The 21,289-nt window shown below is 40.6% G+C and overlaps 1 protein-coding gene and 1 non-coding gene across 3 annotated transcripts in view; both read right to left on the reverse strand.

Moving 5' to 3' along the window:
* PDXDC1 (pyridoxal dependent decarboxylase domain containing 1) overlaps positions 1-21,289 on the reverse strand; it is a 51,695-nt gene that overhangs the window by 21,931 nt on the left and 8,475 nt on the right. Inside the window, exons 2-8 of one of the 2 annotated variants that reach the window (XM_044233618.1) lie at positions 13,268-13,341; positions 12,668-12,727; positions 10,652-10,732; positions 8,643-8,789; positions 7,108-7,297; positions 3,587-3,655; positions 2,272-2,350 (exon numbers count right to left, since the gene is read on the reverse strand). In XM_044233618.1, the coding sequence (XP_044089553.1) occupies positions 2,272-2,350; positions 3,587-3,655; positions 7,108-7,297; positions 8,643-8,789; positions 10,652-10,732; positions 12,668-12,727; positions 13,268-13,341 (700 nt within the window). Of the gene's footprint in view, positions 1-2,271; positions 2,351-3,586; positions 3,656-7,107; positions 7,298-8,642; positions 8,790-10,651; positions 10,733-12,667; positions 12,731-13,267; positions 13,342-21,289 lie in introns of both variants that reach the window. The other variant, XM_044233617.1, reaches the window with a different exon arrangement.
* Positions 10,032-10,101, reverse strand: LOC122896232. Its single transcript, XR_006382392.1, has one exon. It is a non-coding gene; the product is annotated as a small nucleolar RNA SNORD45 (small nucleolar RNA).

The following is a 21,289-nucleotide window of genomic DNA, read 5'->3' on the forward strand; positions in this document are numbered from 1 at the left end:
TAGGACGAAAGACACAAAAAAGGATACTAAAAGGAACAAGTACTTTCTGAGTCTTTACAGCATGATAGAAGCTTTGAAATACATTCTCTCTCGGAAGGAAGTAACATTACATCCGTTTCATTGAGATTAGCTATGGGAACTGGCTTAAAATCAACTTTTACAAGTTGGTTACTCAAATTCCGATGTGCGTAGTCTCCACTGTATGTATCTATAGAAGTGAGCTTGTTAATACTGTTATTTAAAACCTCTTTATTAAAGCTTTTTTTTTTTTCCTATCTACTTGATGTTCTTTCAGGAGAGAGGTATTCAAATCTCTCACTAAGATAGTGGGTTTGTCCATTTATGTTTGTATTTTATCAATTTTTCCCAAGGTTTTCCCTGATCTATTTCAGTTATGCTCATCAGCATTCATAACTGCCGTGTCTTAGTGGATTCCATGCGTTGTAATTAGTGCGGAGTCTACCTTATCTCACACTAACACGCCTACAGTACTTTCGTTCTGTCACTATGTGCCCAAGATACCCATTTTCACACTTGTTTTTTGTCACTTTCTGGGTTATTTTTATGTAGGTGTGTCTATTATAAATGTAAATAAATTTGCGGGTTTTTTTTTTTAACTCAATATGAGAGGTTCTTTGTTTTAATATAGACCATGCACTCTAAAGTCAGCTGAAGCATACTGAGTGCTTTACCCTGTCCCCTTGTTAAGTCCTTTTACACTGCAGGCTGGATAGGCGGGTCCCTCTTCCTGGAGCGTGAGTAAAACAGGACTCAGTGCTTTCTCCTGACTGTCCCAAACTTCCAGTTACCAGAATCCCACCTTATTAGGTTGCAAACCCTCACCAACTGCCTCAACAAACACAACCACTGCAAGTGGTTCTTTTGCAGGATTTAGGTCTATAAACCATTTCTAACTGATTTTTGTATACAGAGTGAGGTAAGCAAAAGGTTCAGGGTTTTTTTTTTTTCCCCCATGTGCATATCTCCTTGTCCCAAAATCACTGGTGGAAAAGACTTACCTTTCTTTCTTTGAAATACCTTTGCATCTTTGTAACACGTCAAGTGACCCTGTACATGTGAGTCTATTTCTAAACTCTATTGTCTTCACTTAATCCCACACTGTCTTGATTATCTGTGGCTTTATACTAAGTCTAAAAGCCAAATATAGCCTGAGTCTTTGAGTTTTGTTCTTTTTCAAAATTATTTTGGCTATCCTCAAATCCTCTGTATTTCCACATAAATTTTAGAATTGGCTTATCAACTTCTGGAAGAAATTGAAGCCTGCTGAAATTCTGTAGAATCTACAGATTAATTTGGGCAAATTAAGACTTCATAATATTGAGTCTTTCCACAGATGCATATGCTGTATCATTCTCGAATTTCTCTCAGCAACATTTAGTTTTCAGTGTACAAATCTTGCATATATTTTATTACATTTATCCATTAAGTTTTCATTTTTTTGATGCTATTATGAACGGCATTTTTAATTGAATTTCAATGGTTTGTTGCTGGTATACAGAAATCCTGCAACCCTGATCAATTTGCTTATTTTCAGAAATTTGCAGAAAATTTGCAGAAAAGCCAATGGCTTTTCTGTAGTTTACTTACGACTTTCTGTCTATATAATCATGCCATCTGCAAGCAAAGACAGCTGGTTTTCTCTAGTACGTGTGTCACATCGTTATTTTTCTTGCCTTACGCACTGTCTAGAGCATCAAGTACAATGCTAAATACGATGAGGGAAGCAGAACAGAAAGGGGTGGTTGAACTGCCATGTTCAAGGTGGACATTTAAGGATGACATTTTAAAGTTCAATTTAGAGGGGCGCCTGGGTGGCTCAGAGGGTTAAGCCTCTGCCTTCACTTGGGTCTTGATCTCAGGGTCTTGGGATCAAGCCCCGCATCGGGCTCTCTGCTCAGCAGGGAGCCTGCCTCCCCCTCTCTCTCTGCTTGTGATCTCCCTCTCTCTGTGTCAAATAAATAAATAAATAAATAATAAAATTCAATTTAGAAAGGAAGCACACAAAAGAGAGAAGCACTTACAACCTAAATGAGAACAGACGCACACCCAGTAAACTGACTCCCCAAACAAACCCACAATTAAAGGGAATAAAAGGGGCCCAGTGTAGTACTGTAATTCTCACCACAGTGCTGATACAAACTACCTTAACCATGTGGCGCACAAACATTACTTTAGACTTTTTGTTTTTAAGGCTAAGTAACTAGTCTTTCTCTCATATCTGAAATGGTAGATTCAGTTCATAATACCCACCAGCATTTGCTACAAGCAACAGGGGCAGTTTTCCTCGTTCTATATCATCTTTAATCAGTTTCTCCAGGAAGGCAACATCCTAGATAAAAAGGCAAACCACAAAAACATAAAGCAACTTGCATAAAAAGCTATACAATAAAAAATTCTAACTTTCAAAAGAAGCAGATGACTCTCAAAATAAATCATGCTAATCAGTTCTTATCCTTTTTTTTTTTTTTTAAAGTAGGCTCCACACTATGACCCTGAGATCAAGACCTAAGCTGAGATCAAAAGTCAGATTTTAACCAACTGAACCACCCAGGCTCAACTCTTATTCTTGACCATTTTTCTATTTTCACTGATCACAGAGACAAAAATCAAACAGTTTACCTTGAAGACTAAGTACAAAATCACTTAAATGAGATCAAAGTTAAAAATTGCATATATACCGGACAAATATTTCCCTAATTTTAAATACTTATGAGAATATATTCTCTCAATCCCCCCCCAAATAGCCAAAAATTTATTTCCAGTATTACTCATTGATGGATCCAAACCAGAACATCAAACTATCTTGGAAAAAGAAACAGGGAACCCTAAAATCTATCCCTTTTGTTTCTGGCTTCAGTATGAAAAGGCTTAACACTTGAGCGTCTAAAAATCAGCAGAATAGGGAGCGGGAGGGAAGAAAGAAAAAAAAGATGAAATCAGAAAGGGAAACGAGCCGTAAGAGACTCTTAATCACAGGAAACAAGCTGAAGGCTGCTAAAGGGGAAGTGGAGTGGGGGATGCGGTAGCTGGGCGATGGGCATTAGGGAGGGCATGTGATGTAATGCGCACTGGGTGTTAGGTAAGACCTATGAATCACTGAACTCCACCACTGACACTAATAATACACTATGTTAATTAATTGAATTTACATTTTAAAATTTTAAAAATTAAGGAAAAAAAGCAGAATCCAACTCCAAACCCACATTACAATAAAGAACCTCATTTTCAAAATCTGCCATTTACAAATCCAGACAACAATGATAACCTTTCAAAGGATGAGCTTTAGAAGAAATTCTGGTGCTTAATAGGACTCCCAGGTTACTACTTAGAGCACGTGATACAGTAATGACAAGATTCCTTAGGAGGCAGGTGTTCCCAATCTATCTATCACCCAACCTTCATGGACATTCAACCCCAGAAGCATGTACTATGCAGTGGGAAGATAAAAGTGATAAATGAACAGGCCAATAATTATGTGGAGGCAAGCAAACAGAATTCAGTCGAAAGGAAGACAAGGTTTCAAAAACAATTCTGTATTATTTTACAAACCAAAAAGAGAACTCACCATCTGATGCTGGGATCCAAACATGGTGTTACATGGCACACGACACAAGCAGGGGAAGGGCAACCCGAGCTACAAGAAGAAACACACCATTTCGTAAGAAAGAGCTCTGCCACCATTCACTTACGCCCCCTAAAGAATGTGGCTCTAAGAAACTCAAAATTACCCTTTTTAAACAGTATCTCTCCTTAGGAACTTTTAATATTATGAACAGATGCTGAAGTACATCTAGAGAGTCAAGTTTAAAAAAAGGGTGAATTTCCAGGAGCAGAAATTCTTTTTTTTTTTTTTTAAGATTTTATTTATGTATTTGAGAGAGTGAACACTTGTGAGAGAGCACAAGCAGGGGATGGGGAGAGGGAGAGAGAGAGAAGCAGGCTCCTGGCTGAGCCAGGACCCCGATGTGGGGCTCTATCCCAGGACCCCGGGATCATGACCTCAGCTGAAGGCAGAGGCTTAACCAGCTGAGCTACCCAGGCACGGAGATTCTTGTAAGAAGATACAGACAATGTAATATTCTATGTCAACAAAATGAGTAACTATCAACGTGTGTTCTAAATGGGTAACTATCTTTGTTATATTCCAGAATATACCAAAAAATAAAAACACATCCAAACCAAGAAACAACCAAGCTCTAAGCATTTTGGGAGATAATTTAGGATCCTTCCTCCAAGCATTAGTGACAAATAACACCAGCAAAAGGCATCCAAAGAACAGGATCTCATTTACGGATCCACCCACTCCTAAAACAGCAATAAATATGGATCAGCAGATGTACATTTCTTAAAAGAAACGCAGTCAGTGTTATGAATGGAGATAGTAATTGTCAAATAAATTTTATATTCTTTATTTTTAGCTTCCCAATCCTTGAGGAGTTTATAGTTTAAGAAATTTTTAAACAGTGGCAGCATATTGTCTTGTGTAACTAAGACTTGGTAGTACCATTTCGAGACCAAAAATTTAATGAGCACACTTTCTCCCCCTTAGTGGATTTTTTTTAATTATGAAAATGAAGCCCAAGTCAAACACACAATAAAAAATATAGAAGTTTAAAGTGAATATCTCCTCCCACCCCTAAGCCATCAAGCCACTACTGTTAACAAATTAGTATAAAACCTTCTAAATATTTTCTAAGTATTTATAAAAATATTTTTTGAGGGGCACCTGGGTGGCTCAGTGGGTTAAAGCCTCTGTCTTTGGCTCAGGTCATGGTCCCAGGGTCCTGGGATTGAGCCCTGCCTTAGGCTCTCTGCTCGGTGGAGAGCCTGCTTCCTCCTCTCTCTGCCTGCCTCTCTGCCTACTTGTAATCTCTGTCAAATAAATAAATAAAATCTTTAAAAAAATTTAAAAATGTATTTTTTGATATGAAAAACATGCACATGTACACTTTATTTTTTAAATTTTTTTTAAAGATTTTATTTATTTGATAGACAGAGATCACAAGCAGGCAGAGAGGCAGGTAGAGAGAGAGGGGGAGGAAGCAGGCTCCCTGCAGAGCAGAGAGCCCGATGCGGGGCTCGATCCCAGGACCCTGGGATCATGACCTGAGCCGAAGGCAGAGGCTTTAACCCACTCAGCCACCCAGGCGCCCCCACTTTCTTTCTTTAAAGCAAGCTCTGTGCCCAATGTGGGGCTTACACTCATGACCCAGAGATCAAGAGTCACATGTTCCACTGACTGAGCCAGCCAGGCACCCCACACATAAACACTTTAAAAAACATGAATATGGCCACTGTATATATACTCTTCTGCCATCTGCCTGACTTAACAAAATACCTTTATACTTTTTTTTTTTTTCAAGTAAGCTCTATACCCCATGTGGGGCTTGAACTCATGACCCCAAGACTAAGAGTTGCATGGTCTTGTGACGGTATACCGGTGCCCCCACACAGCTTTTGAAAGTTGGACTGCTGTTCCTAAGCATTGGGAATGTCCCAATTCCAACTGGAGTCACTGTCTCAATTGTCCCAACTGTCTTGCTGACCCAAGACAACTGTGGGCCCATAAGAACCTGGCTTGTAGTAGTTAGGAAGTGATGTGTTCCGGGTTTCTGTAAGGATATTATAAATCTGCTCTTTCTGTACACACTCAGAAGAGGACATAAGGGGTGCCTGGTGGCTCAGCTGGTTAAGTATCTGACTCTTGGTTTCAGCTTGGGTCATGATCTCAGGGTTGTGAGACTGAGCCCCACGTCGGGCTCTGCGCTCAGTGCGGAGTCTGCTGTCCCTCTCCCTTTGCTCCTCTCCCTGCTCTTGCTTATAAACAAATAAAATCTGGAAGAAAAAGAAATTACATAATTTCTTGCCACCAATGTCCACAGCTCATAATCAACTTAAGTCCCTGAGTTTCCCCCCATGTATCTCCCCAGGACTCCTCCATCTTACAAAAGACAAACCCTCTAATCCTATGGGCTTTGCCTTAAAACAATCTCGGCAAAGAGGCTGAACATTTTTTTGTAGCCCACCTAATCGGGCTATATGTACCATGAAATTAAAAAATGGTAATGCTCTTTGATCTAGCAATTCTAGACAGATTCTGAAAATCTATTTAAACAATACAGAAAATAGGGGCGCCTGGGTGGCTCAGTGGGTTAAGCCACTGCCTTCGGCTCAGGTCATGGTATCAGGGTCCTGGGATCGAGTTCCACATCGGGCTCTCTGCTCAGGAGGGAGCCTGCTTCCTCCTCTCTCTCTGCCTGCCTCTCTGCCTACTTGTGATCTCTGGCAAATAAATAAATTAAAAAAAAAATCTTTAAAAAATAAAAAATAAACAATACAGAAAATATTTCCTTAATACAGAAGAAGTTATGTACACAAAGATGTCCATAATAATCCTATGGAAAAAGCATTACCTGAAAATGGTCAGATAAAATAAAAGAAGGTGAACACTATAATTGCCCAAAAGGGAAACAGTGTTTAAAATACCATACAGCCACTTAAAGGAATATTATGAAGATATTAAAAATAAACTATAGTTAGAAGAACTGTTCAAACAGCGTATGTACCCGTTATAACACTAAATGAAAAAAGCCAGACATAACCACGTAAAAACACATAACCGTGTAAAAACTCTGCAAAAAAACATGCTGACTGTGGCTGCCTCTGTGCAACTAAACACACACACATCCCCCACACCTGGGAGGCTCAGTTGGGTAAGTGTCCACCTCCTGATTTCAGCTCCAGTCATGATCTCAGGGTTGTGAGACTGAGCCCCACATCAGGCTCCACGCTGAGTATGGAGCCCACTTAAGATTCTCTCTCCCTCTTCCCTTTCCCACCGCTTGCATGTGTGTGTGCTCTGTCTCAAATATATATATATATATGTATTTTTTTCACACACAGACACATATATATCCGAAAATTCATTAATATACTTTAATATATTTGCTGACAATGACAAAACAAGCATATGTTTCTTTCCTTTTGAAACTGGAGCTAAAGAAATGGAGCTAAAGAAAATACTATAAAGTTTCAGGACAGAACAAAACACAATTGCTTTAAAATATCCACCGTATACCACCTTACCTGATTACAAAGGTACTGGCCCAGGCCAGGCCTAGCAGCAGCGCTAAGATATATGACAGGTTTTTTATTATATAACACATTGAAACCATCCACTACGAAGTCTTCATAACGAGAATGAATAGCAAGCCTGCAGATCTTTGCAAGTCCTTCTCTTTCTTCTTCGTGGAAATAGGCGCAGCCATTTTCATACCTGTTAAGAGACAGCCATATATCAATATGGTCTTATCGTTGGGTAACTCACATTTTACAATCCTAGTATTATAATCCTGGAAATAATTCCTTTTTAACCTAGAAACTGTCACTTAGAATGGTCAGAGGGAGGTAGGGGTCACCCACATCATAGACGGCTGACCACACCTTACAGCCGGAGGCTACAAGGAACAGAGGAAGGGGACGGCTCAGTCGGTTGAGCCCCCAACTCTTGATTTTGGCTCAGGTCGTGATCTCAAGGTCCGGAGACCGAGCCCTGAGAGGAGCTCCCTGCTCAAGCAAGGAGTCTGCTTGTCACCCTCTCCCTCTGTCCCTCCCTCTGCTCGCTTACTCTTTCAAATACATAAATCTTTGTTTATGCCTCAGAACAGAGGCAAGGATTCTTCATCTGTACTCAACTCCACACAGAGCAGCGACTATGAAAAACAGTAGAGAAGAGGAATCTCTCTGATGTAAAAAGGCTGAAATCATGGTTTTGGCTTATTCTACAAGAAGGCCAGCATAAATAACACACTCAAACTTCTTAGCAAAGAAACATCCAAAGTAAATAAAACATCCTAAAGTAAATAAAATTGTCAAAAATGCTAGGCAACCCAACTTTTGCTTTTGCTATTATCTGCCTGGGGCCAATTACTCTTCTCAGTCTTTCTAGAGAAGGAGAGAGAATTCAATTACAGGTGATAGACTATTACTAGAATAGAAGAAAATTTCTTCTTTGCAATACAGTTACCAATACCGTTTATATTCTCATCAGGCCAAGCTCTTTCCCAACATCTAAAAGTGTGTCTCTCACGTTAAATCTTACAGGGTTAGGCAAACATCTCTTTTTTTTATAAGTAACAGCATAAACACAAAAATACCACTGTGTCTTCTACTGACTCCTCACCTGCTATAATTCCTTAATAATGCCAACATTATCAGAGCATAAAGCAAATTTCCATCTCATAACACACACTCAAATTCCTTATGGCAGCATTTCCCTTCTACTAAAGCCCAAGCTAGTATTTGGATTAAAAATACTTGAAGCATTTTTACTACTCTATCTTCTATCAACATATGCCAAGCAGGAATCCTAAAAATAACTAACTCTGACATTATCCAAACTATATGTGCATATGTTCTTGGCTCTTGACATATGCTCATTCCTTCGCTCATTTAATCCTCGTAACAATACCATGACATAAATATTAATGTTATCCCCATTTAATAAAACTGAGACATTCAGAGATTAAGAAACCCTTCAAGAGGAAAGGGAAAAAGCAGACATGAAGTTAAGTAGCACAGCTCCAAAAAAAAGTCTGTACCTAATTCATGTGTGTCCTTACCTGAAAATTCTGCATAGCCATAATGTAGTGTCTGAAAGTATCCTGGTCGTAAGTTTTCTAAGCTTCTCTTTGTCCAGGGTTGAAATATAAGCTCCCAGACTATGCCCCAGCAAAGCTATATGACCTTGTTCTCCAATATTCTGGATTCTATTAATCAAAATGAATCATATTAAAAGAGTATTTATTTAAAATTTTAATTTTTTTAAATTTAAAAAATTTATTTATTTAAAATATGAATAAAGCAATAAAACAAAACCTAGAGACACAGAGTTTTCACAGAAATCTGTCAGACTTGACATCCACTTAATGGCCTAGAAGTCAAATATTCAGATAAATTTAGGAAATTCATGTATATAAAGTACTAATAATCTGGGGAACAAAAAGATTTAAAAAATTCAAATCCTAGGAGATATATATCCTTTTTATTGAGTATCTACTAAATATACAAACTGAGAATAATTTTCTGTCCCCATTTTTTTTTAATTAAATGTCAGCTGTAAGAACTACAGAGCATAATACTGAGATACACTGGGCAGAAAATTTTCTCAAAGAATCATTGATGAAGATCAATTCCCCCACATACACGCTGTCTGTGGGCTGTTTATAACAATACAGCCAATTCAAGGAGAACCACATAGCATTTTATGCGTAATTAAAATGGAAGGACTAATTTCCCTTATAAAAAGTATAAATCGATAAGAATAAGACCAAAAAATTGGACAGGATACTGAGCAAAGGATATATTTCATAAAAAAGGAAATATAAATGGGCCTATAAAAATGCATAAAAAGAAACCAAACCTGACTCATAAGGAAAATGTGAACTAAAATTACGCCGACATATCACTGCTCACCTTGCAGACTGGCAACCGTCCTTAGGTCTGCTAAGAGCCTCATAGGCAAGGTGTGGGCAGAGAGATATTCTCATGCACTGCTGGTGGGCCTACAAACTGGCATAATTCCACAGGAAATTTGGCAGTATCTATCAAAATTACAAATATACAAACTACCTGGCCTAGAAATACCACTTTAGGACTTCGATCCCCAGAAGCCCTCGTTCGTATGATAAATGACGCACGTACAGTTACTGGCAGCCGCAATGCTCGCGACAGTAAACATGAACAGGAGAGCAATTAAATAAAATATGGTTCATTCATCAAAAGGAAAACTAACCAGCTCTTACAGGCAAAAGCTCTTTGTATACCGATAAATAATGAACGCCAAGACATAAATGAAAATAGCAATGTGCAGAACAACATGCAGTATTTACAGAGTGGAGGGAACGGGGACTTGTTTATGTACACATACACATAGGGTATCTCTGAAGAACACACGAGAACAAGCGTGGAGGGGGAGGGGAAAAGTATGAAGGAAATTCCCCTTTTCATCCAAGACCTCTGTAATTTTGGAATTCACATCAATTTTGGGTTCAGGTAACACATGCCATCGTATCACTGACCGAAAACTGCCTTTTTTATTGTTTGAAATTTGAAAAAGGAGAATACCGTTACTTATCTCCCCCAAATTAAATTTAAAACAACTAGCTATGAAACTAAATAAATAGCTAAGTTAGATGAATAAAAATAAATGGATGATTCACAGACAGCGGGGCCTGCCACCAACAGATTCAGCTGCGGCAGTTCTCAGCGGTCCGCAGCGGAAGCGTGAAGCAGAAGCCAGCCGCGGCAGAAAGCCCTCGGCCGTGTTCTCTGGTCTCTGTGCCAGCCCCTCTCTACGACTTGATGCCAGAGAAACTACAGGATTGAGTCTGAGTGAGCGCCTTCCTTTTGTGAAGTATGTTCCCTGAAATATATTAAATGTCTCTCCGAAAGGGAAGAAATGACCACTGTTTTAATATCACACGTAACTCTGAATGAAACATAGCTCTGTTTTGGCAACTTGTAAGAATGCAATCACTGTTTACGGGGGGAAAAAAAAAAGAATGCAATCACTGTCAAAATCAAGAACGCATAGACCTTCAAACAGAAGCTGCCAACCGTCCCACATTACCGGGCACTCTGGGGCTCCTCGTCTTCATCTCCGTGCATCAGGTTCTGAACTAACTGGAGGAGGCTCACCATGTCTTGTCCACTGCAGAACGAGAAGAGAGCTGACGGGTGGGGGGAAAGAGCACACAGCCCTCCCCACGCTACCTCCCTCACTTGAACCAGCTCTGGCGAGTTGTTCTTTCTAAATTGAGCATCAGAATGTGCTTGAGATACACTAGACATCTTTGAAAAACAAACCTCAAACGAACCGAATTGGCAACATAACCATGTCATTATTAAATCTTCCACCCCAACAGGAGATCGAGCTCTGAAATGTCACCAGTACTACGTCAGCATTATTTCTCTACCCGTGCATCTGAGTCCAAGGAGAACATTTAACAAGCATGTTAAAGAACCTACACAGTCTTTTTAAGACGCTGGAAGGACACAGTGGGACTAAGACTACTCCGAGGCCACTGGCACAGCCAGTTTCCCTCCGTGGAGGAGTCTTGCCTGGCTGTTCTAACAGCCTGGAACATGTAATGCAAGCATCGCTTCTTACCCCCCCTCCCCAAGCAGGGAAACTGGAGATCTACTTCGAGTGCAAACAGTTTTACTTCTCTCCAAGATAGGTTATTAAACGCTTATTACCGTGAGGGGTTGAAAACTTATGAGGAGAATCTGAATGGCTACGGTAGTAAGCAATGACAAGGGGACTTGTAGTAACTGTAATGTAGAAATAGTACCGCTCCATTAATGAGAATATGACTCACAAAAAGGTTCTCTTTTGAAAAAGCAACACAGACAAAACAATGCCCTAATACCCCTTCTCCCCAAGGTGCTGACTTTCACGTGAGAGGGGCTCTGGCCCTCGGACACTGTGGAGAGAGTGGGGGCTAGGCACGTGACCTTGAGCAAGCTGCTGAAACTCCCTCAGCCCCACTACAGAACTCTGAGGACACAATCGGTGCATGGAGCACGTTTATCGCCGTGCCTGGCAAACACGATCTCCCATGTGGGTGTCAGCATTATTAAGTGTGACTGCTCCCGCTCTGTGGCTTTAATGCCCCCCCATTCTGAGAATTCGAGAAGTTCCTGCTACTACCTCTTGCAGGGAAATTTCTGTGCGATCAGCAGAACCCTTGCATTCCCTTCCAGAGGTGTGCGAAGAGGGGGTGACAGGACTTGATTTGTGTTCTCAGCTGTAGAACTCACTTCACATCCAAGGGCTTCAGATCAGCACGGTCAGGCTACAGGCAGGAAGCCTATCTTAAAATGCTAGTATCTGGTGTGTTAGGTAGGACACTAGTTGACACAAGTGGTCCTTCCTCTATGCTTCTCTTTTGCAACCTTGTATATATTCACATACAGGTCAAAGGACAATTGAAGGGAGTTGTACTGTTTACCTATGTGCAGTTTCCTGGTTATAAAAAAAAAAAGCTTGAGGGAAGCTGGGCTGGGACTTTAATTCCAGACTGAGTCTTAATCTCCGGTGAGTATCTTAGGTACACAGCTACTTATTTTTCTGATCTTGGCCTACTAGCTTCAACCATACACACTGGACAGATTGGCTTAGTTGCCAGAAAATATATATATAAATCACCCTGCCTACAAAAGATTGAAGATGACATTTTCGTTTTACTGTATTATAAAAATGATACATCTTATCTAATTAACGTATCTCTTACCATAAAGCCCAGTCTACTGAATAGAGGACAGGTTTCAAGGATGAACGAAGTATGACAGTCAAGTTACAGAATTTTAAGTTTGTGCATCACCTTTGAGTCCTGAAGTTCTTAAATTCTGAATGGGAAATTGAATTAAATGCTGAATGGGAAAGGGTGAGAAGCAGGCAGATTCAGTATTATCACAACTAGCCAACGGCATTCCGGTTTTCTGATACGACATGGTACCATACAGGACTCTCAATTTGCTCTGTGCTTATCACAACTAAAATTATCCATCAACTATAGTCTGGAAATCTCAATTTAAAGAAAGCACATACCCAACTAAAATATGTATCTTCATTGTCACCTACCTGCCTTGGAGTGGCCCCGGAATATCTCCTGATGATTTCTTTCCATTTTCTTCCTCTGTTCTTCTAATTTAAAGGAAATAAAAAATGATTGTTCTATCTTATCAAATTTCTAAGATTTGAACATATAAACATGTGATGATGTTGCCTTTAACCTCTTAGTAACTGACATAGGATTTGAAATACATTTACCACATCTCTTGCCCGATTCCTGTTGCCCTAGCCCCAGTTTGGGGTACAGTCTGAATTTCAGGAGAGGAACATGAAATGAATAACACTTTAACCCATTTTTTGGTTAGCTGATGCTCTACATGACCTAAACATAGAGCAAGGAGCATTTATAGAATTCAAATCAATCTGTTAAGTAAATGAAATTCTTAATAGGCAGAACTGAAAATTAGTAAGTCCTGCCCCACAATTTCAAAATCTTTTAATTACAAAGTACCTTCTATGCAAAACAAACACCGTCTTTAAAGTCAGATGAAGCTAAGCTAAGTGTGACATTGTGAAACCAAGAGGTGTTTTTACCAGCAGGAAACCAGTGCCACCAGCTTCACAACAGGCTAAACACGTTTAATAGGGTCACTTCTGTTCCAGGCTCACCTCTGACTGTCCTCTAGCATCTTCATGGCCTCTTTCAAGTTTTTTCCCATCTCAGCTAATGTAGGGTCTGCTATCTGGGCAACAAATCAAAAAAGGTTAAATTGCAATAATCCTGTATTACTTCTGCAACATAATTCAACCAGAAAAATTAAACGCAAGTCCATTTTCTTCTGGGGTTATTAAAAAACACATGGATCTATTATAAAACACATGAATTTATTATAAAATACTTGTTTTACAAGTTCTCTATTTTTGTTAAAATTTTTTTTAAGATTTTATTTATTTATTTTAGGGACAGGGACAGAGTGCATACGTGCAAATGGGGGGAAGGGCAGAGAGACAGAGCATCCCAAACAGCCTCCTCGCTGAGTGCTGAGACCAACCTGGGGCTCGAGTCATGACCCGAGATCACGACCTAAGCCAGAACCAACAGTCAGATGCCTAACCAACTGATCCACCCAGGTGCCCCGAACATACATTTGATTTTAAAATTCCGAAGTACAAACAGGTAAAACAAAAAAACCAAAAAAACCACCATTCCTACTCCCCAGGGAAGCCACTCAGGTGTGACGTGTATCTTTCTAAACTCACACACCACCCCTATGAAGTCCCGCAACTTGATTTTTTCTACCTTACAGTGAACATGGTTCCATGTCAGTATATATCCACTTCACTTGTAGTGGTGACACTATACCTGACTCTATGGCTATTTCATCATTTAGCCCATCTTGAATTAATGTTAGATGATTCCAGTTTTACTCCCCCCCCAGAAGCCAAGTTCAGAGAAGTATGATTAGTATTCTATTTGTTTTATCGCTGTAATAGGCTGAAAAATGGCCTCTCCAAACAAATTCACGTAGTACCCTGGAACAGGTGAATGTTACCTTACATGGCAAAGTCCTTGCGGATGTGATTAAAAATTACATTAAAGATCAGATCTTTAAAGTTAAAGATCTAGAGATGGACTGTCCAGGTGAGCTCTAAATGCAGTCACATGCATCCAGCTAAGAGAGAAGTAGAAGGAGACTACACACACACACACACACACACACACACACACAAATACACAAGAGAAGACCGTGTGAAGACAGAATAGAGGGAAATTTGAAGGTCTGGTCTCAAAAACTGGAATGATGGGGTCAGGGACCAAGGAATGAGTACTGGGGCAGGCAACATCAGCTGGCCCAAGAAAAGAAGGGACTCTCCCTTCGAACCTATTGAGGGAGTTCAGCCCTGCCCACACCGGACTTCAGCCCACTGATATAGATTTTAAACTCCTAGCCTTCAGAACCGTGGGAAAACACATTTCTGTTGTCCTAAGGCACCCAGTTTGTGCTCATTTGTCACAGTAGCCACAGGAAACTAATATCCTCATAAATCTGGAAGTGATTCCGGGGCACCTGGGTGGCTCAGTGGGTTAGAGCCTCTGCCTTCAGCTCAGGTCATGATCTCGGGGTCCTGGAACTGAACCCCACATCGGGCTCTCTGCTCTCTCTGCTGAACAGACAGCCTGCTTCCCTCTCTCTCTCTGTGTGTGCCTCTTGGCCTACTTGTGATCTCTCTCTGTCAAATAAATAAAATCTTAAAAAAAAAAAAATCTGGAAGTGATTCCAAAAACTCTGGAAGCTTCCACAGCAGGTCACAGTGAATGCCTCCAGAGAAGGGAAACTGGAAGGACAAGCATCAGATCAGAGGGAGTCTTTTCAGCTCAAGTCTTTTAGTTCTTTTCTGGTTTTATTTTTTTTTAAAGGTTTTATTTATTTATTCGACAGACAGAGATCACAAGTAGGCAGAGGGAGGCAGAGAGAGAGGAGAAATCAGGCTCTCTGAGGAACAGAGGGCCCGACACGGGGCTCGATCCCAGGACCCTGGGACCATGACCCAAGCCGAAGGCAGAGGCTTTAACCCACTGAGCCACCCAGGTGCCCCAGTTCTTTTCTGGTTTTAGTACCAAGTGAATTTTTACTTCCAGTCAAAAGATAACCAAGACAATATTCTAAAAAATCTTGCAAAATTAAACACACAAACCCATTTTCCTTTCTTACTTCTTAATCTCCCTAGCAATCTTAAGGCAAACCAGTTGTCTTGAATCTCCAAACAAGCTGGGTTACAAAGAGTTATGGAGGCTTTCTTTTGTTCGCCTCTTACCCTTCAAGTAAGGGTATTTCAACTGTATTTATGCTTTTTTCCCTTCAGACTGCCTACTGTACCTAATCATAACGTACATGGAGCAAGTGTACAATAGATTGTTTTACAGTTAGTACTGCCGTATCTCCTCAAAATTGTTTTGTTTTGGAGCACCTGGGTGGCTCAGTTGTTAAGCATGTGCCTTTAGCTCAGGTTACAATCTCAGCATCCTGGGATCGAGCCCGCTGCCATGGGGCTCCCTGCTCAGTGGGAAGCCTGCTTCTCCCTCTCCCACTCCCCCTGCTTGTGTTCTCTCTTTATGTCTCTCTCTGTCAAACAAATAAATAAAATCTAAAAAAAAAAAAATGATTTGTTTTGTTCTGTTTAAGAGAGGGATAGAGAGACTCTTACGCAGGCTTCATGCACAGTGCAGAGCCTGACATGGGGCTCGACCTCACAACCCAGAGATCTGAGCCAAAATCAAAAGCTGTACACTTGCTTAAGTGACAGAGACACCCAGGCACCCCTCTCCTCAAAACTGTTTTTAAGAAATGCTACTCAGTTTATCCATGTAAGTTTGGAAAAATGTTAACTTTAGGGATCTAGCCCAAGGATTTTCCATTTGTGTTCTTCGGAGTCTCAAGACTTCCAAGAAGAACTTTGGGGAAGTGGGGACGGACAGGCAGTTGGGGCTTTTAGCTCCCTGTCCCCAACTAAGGAGATCAGATCTGTTTTACAACAAGAATTTCACCTTTCACTTGTAGAAGAAATCACTGAAAAAAAAAAGAAGAAAAAAGTGAAGTATACTGTGTAAACCTCTGGTGTACCATTTGAGAAGAGAAGAAACAAAGATTCAGAGAGGTAAAGTGACTGGCCTAAGGTTACAGAGCAAATGGGTGACAGAGCAGTGCCAGAACCCTGGTTTCCTGACTCCTGTTTCTGACCTTTCTGGTCCACCACACAGACCCCAAAACAGATTACAAAATAACCGCGTAGCCACGTCCAATACGATTTTACACAGGATAGAAAAATCATTTTATTTTATTTATTTATTTATTTATTTATTTTTTAAATATTTTATTTATTTATTTATTTGGCAGAGAGATCACAAGCAGGCAAAGAGGCAGGCAGAGAGAGAGAGGAGGAAGCAGGCTCCCTGCTGAGCAGAGAGCCCGATGCGGGACTCGATCCCAGGACCCTGAGATCATGACCCGAGCCGAAGGCAGCGGCTTAACCCACTGAGCCACCCAGGTGCCCAGAAAAATCATTTTAAAACTGGTGTTTGCAAAAAAAAAAAAAAAAAAATTCACAATTTTAATGTAACCATAAGATGGCTTACAAAACAATCTCAAATGGTCTCTGTGTTCTCAGTTAATGATTGTGAGTAGGATGAGGAACAGATAATGGTCAAGAGAATGTACCTGAACTCCTCTGTCTACTGGTCATGTTCCTCATTACCCTTACCCTCTGTGACTCTCCAGGGTGAATCTTCTGGCCAAATGAAAAGATAAACAGGTCTGTTTGATCAACCATACATCCCTATTCCATGCTTGTAACACTTGCCCTGTCTGAAATGTCCTTCTGCCTTTTAACTTTCCAGCTATTAAATCACAATTCAATACTTCCAAGAAACTGTGATGGATAAAACCACTTCACTCTCATATTACCTTTAAAGACAGCAATACTGTTTTTGCTTAACCATAGACTCTGTATCTGGTGCCTGACAAAAAGAATTGTATTTATGGGAACAGAAACACGTGTATATGGAACAGAACATGTGAAACCGGGGCCATTCTAATATGCAACTGCCATTTATCCTTATGATTCCTTGACATCCTTTACTGTGGATTGTTTTAGAGATGATCTTTCCAGTATATTCTCTCCAATTAGATTATAAGGGGCGCCTGGGTGGCTCAGTGGGTTAAAGCCTCTGCCTTCGGCTCAGGTCATGATCCCAGGGTCCTGGGATCGAGCCCCGCATCGGGCTGTCTGCTCCGCGGAGAGCCTGCTTCCTCCTCTCTCTCTCTCTCTGCCTGCCTCTCTGCCTGCTTGTGATCTCTGTCAAATAAATAAATAAAATCTTTAAAAAAAAAAAAAGATTATAAGCTCCCTGAAGGCAGGGATTCGGACTACTCATTTTGAGTGTATTTGCAGGACTAGGGGCCTCAAGTTGGCTTGATTCTTGGACTGTCATGTTACATCTGAAACCCGTTCGGAAGGCAGAACATAATGGGCATCAACACACCAGCTCTAAGTACGACACAGCTAGCATTTCCCTATAGAACTGGAACATGGTTTTTCAGTTGAAAGTAGACAAAATAGCTGACTTAGTTTAGAACTCGCTTCTTATGAACAGTACTTATTTTTAAACACGAGAATTCACATGTGATGACAAGACACACTGCGCAAGGCAGGAGGGAAACGCAGCTTCGCGTTCTCCGGTGTGAGTCTCTGCGTACAGAGCCCGTGCTCACTGAGAGGAATGGCTTACATTTAAATTGTTCTGGCTCCTCCTCTCATTTAGGAAGCGAAGTTGAGGGTGGAGCAGGTGGCGGAAAGTGGGTGGCTAGGGAAAATAACATTTATAGTTAACTTTCAGTAAATTAAATCTGAGTGTGATGGGACTCCAATGCCACACACCCTCAAGGGCTTGTTAACTGGAGAAATCCAAAATATAAAGTGTTACCCAGCTGCAGGATGATAATATGCTCCGTCAAGGAATGCTCTAAGAAAAATGTGTATTTGTTCATTGGTTCCTTCAAACTCAAAACCATGCCTCCTCGGGCTTCTAGTGAGGGCAGCTGTGATTTTCTAATTCATATTTCTTATCCTCAGTTCCTGTTACAGTGCCAGACGAGGCAGTTGCTAATACACAACAGAAGGGCAATAGCCAGACACAAACCTAAATGTGTGAATGATTAAGCTTGTGTATCAGGAGATGTCTGGGTGGCACAGTCTGCCATTGGCTCAGGTCACGATCCCAGGGTCCTGGAATCGAGCCCCACATGGGGCTCCTAGCTCAGCGGGAGCTTCTCCCCATCTGTGGTTCCCCTGCTTGTGCTCTTTCTCTGACAAATACAATCTTTACATACATACATACATATGTGTAGACTGCTTATTTTAAAAAAGGTATCTATTATTCAGTATTTAGATTAAGATTGTTTTAGGCTCTTGAGGGGGAAAAGAGTAGTATTCTGTGCTAGGTTCCTAGGAAGACTGTCCTATCATTTTTTTTTTTTATTCCTTAGCACCAAGCACACGATGTAGCACAGAAAAAGGGCTCAATGAGATCTGTGATCCTTGTTAATTACTAACAGTTACTGGACTGCTTCCTATATTCCAGGCATTATGCTAACTAATACTTTTATATGTATTATTTCCTGACTAATCCAAAGGCAGTTAGTATGCTTTAGGGCTGGAATTTATTTTTTAATTTAAATTCAATTAATTAACTTAGTGTATTATTAGCTTCAGAGGTAGAGCTCAGGGATTCATCAGTCTTCTATGACACCAAGGGCCCTCCTCACTGTCCATCACCCCACCGCCCCACCCCCCTCTACTCCAGCAACCCGCAGTTTGTTTCCTAAGATTAGGAGTCTCTTATGGTTTATCTCCCTCTCTTCATCTTTGTTTTATTTTTCCCTCCCCTCCCCTATGATCCTCGGTTTTGTTTCTTAGATTTCACATATGAGTGAGATCATATAATTATCTTTCTGACTTATTTCACTTAGCATTATATCCTCTAGTTCCATCCACATTGTTGCAAATGGCAAGATTTCATTTTTTGATGGTTGAGTCATATTCATTATGTATATATCCCACGTTTCCTTTATTCATTCATCTGTGGATGGACATCTAGGCTCCTTCCACAGTTTGGCTATTATGGACATTGCTGCTATAAACACTGGGGTGTAAGGCCAGAATTTAAAACAAAGCCTATGCTACCCTAACCACTCTTAACTCTTAGTGGTTAGTGCTCTTAACCACTAGGCAATACTGCTTTTCAATTTTATAAAATAAGTAAACAAAGCAACTCACACTTTGAAAAAACCCTGTACTCAAAAGTCTTAATTAGAGCTAAGGCCTCCCACTAACCTTTTTAAAAGTAGGCTCCACGCCCAGCATGGAGCCCAAGGCAGAACTTGAACTCATGACCCAGGGATCAAGACCTGAGCTGAGATCAGGAGTCAGGTGCTCAACTGACTCAACCATCCAAGTGCCCCAGACCTGGTGTTTAAGATGATCCTTCCTTGATTAAAGTTTTCAGCTAGATAAAGTATATCAGAAGGCTCTCCCTAGTGGGAAAAATTCAGTGTCAACTAGATGACTAGATGACCAAAAACTTACCTCCAAACCAGGGCATTTTCAAGAGTGAAGGAAGCAGTATTAATAATTAAGCCATGACAATAGGTATAAACTGGGAGAGTCCTGGGCCAACCAGGATGTACAGTTACCCTGGCCTTGACTAAAACGTTCATTCCACAGCTCATGCCCTTGTTCCATCCAGCGGAGCCCATGGAAATGTCTATGGTCACGGCTGTCTGAGTTACAAGGTAAAATCAAAGACAACGTATAATTTGCAAAGAGTGGACCTGAAGTCCAAGTATTGTCAAAGACTTCCTTTCCTGCCTATAAACACATCTGAATCCATTTTCCCTCATTGAAATCTTGAACAAAGTGACCTGACTGAAAATCTGGGGCCTACCAGGAAGAACTTCAGGAAAAAAGGTCCCTCTGTTAAGGAAAAGGTCAACAGATTCCAACCAATCCTTTAGAGACCAGGGGCCTTTCCATTGTCTTTCCTAGCAACCTTAAGCAAGCCAATCCAGGCTGTAAAGTATGGCAGGGGGGGGGGGGTCAGATGCTTTTCTAGGAAAGGGAGCAGGAGGTCAACCTAGACTTTTGAGCTAGACACCCATGGCCTCTGCTCACCCAGGTCCCTAAGTCTTAAAGAGGCTTGCAGCAGTCAGACCGTTGAAACAGTGCAAAAACGCATTTACAAAGTGTGTGTACCTAATCACGAAACCACTACATGCTCATTACTGATGATGCACAGACAGCTATTAGAGTTAGCACAGACAGCTATTAGAATGTTAGTTGTTAGACTGTAAATTCATAAATTATATTTTCAGTTACGGCTGATTCTGCTGTGTAATGAAGTAGATTCAGTATTTTTGCTTCAATTATATCTCAAAAAAGCACATGGTATGGCTTAATGCAATTTGAAGGCTAAAGATGAACCATTCAATTGTTTGTACGATAACTGTCACAGAACTGCAACAGCTCATTTTGTAAAACAAGCTCCATCATTCATTATTTTACAAACATTTAAGAGCCATTTTTTTTTAAGATTTTATTTATTCATTTGACAGACAGATCACAAGTAGGCAGAGCAGGAGGCAGAGAATCAGAGAGGTAGGGAAGCAGGCTCCCTACTGAGCAAAGAGCCTGATGCAGGGCTCTATCTCAGGACCTTGGGATCATGAGCTGAGCTGAAGGCAGAGGCTTAACCCGCTGAGCCACCCAGGCGCCCAAGAGCCATTTTTATACTAGTTGATTTTCATCACTTTCAGTCAGTGTGGAAGAGCAAAATATCCTGCCACTATCAGAAGAAATACTACACTTGTAATGTTAAAACATCATGAATTAAAGTTCTCAAATGTTGGAAGAAAAAAGTCAAGAGTCAAATGCAAGGGAAAACAGTAAAAGAAGTCATGGAGTAATTTTCAAGTTTTCTAAAAGCTTGTAGAAGTTCTAAATTTATCTGGAGTGGGGCTGCAGGGATTAACAAAAAAAAATCACTTACTTTTGCTCTAGGCTAGAAATGTATTAATTCAGTATAAAGTAATGCTGGCACTATTCCTACCCTTATTTGGAAATACATCCTATTTGTTT

Source organism: Neovison vison, chromosome 14, assembly GCF_020171115.1.
Source record: "Neovison vison isolate M4711 chromosome 14, ASM_NN_V1, whole genome shotgun sequence".
Classification (NCBI taxonomy): domain Eukaryota; kingdom Metazoa; phylum Chordata; class Mammalia; order Carnivora; family Mustelidae; genus Neogale; species Neogale vison.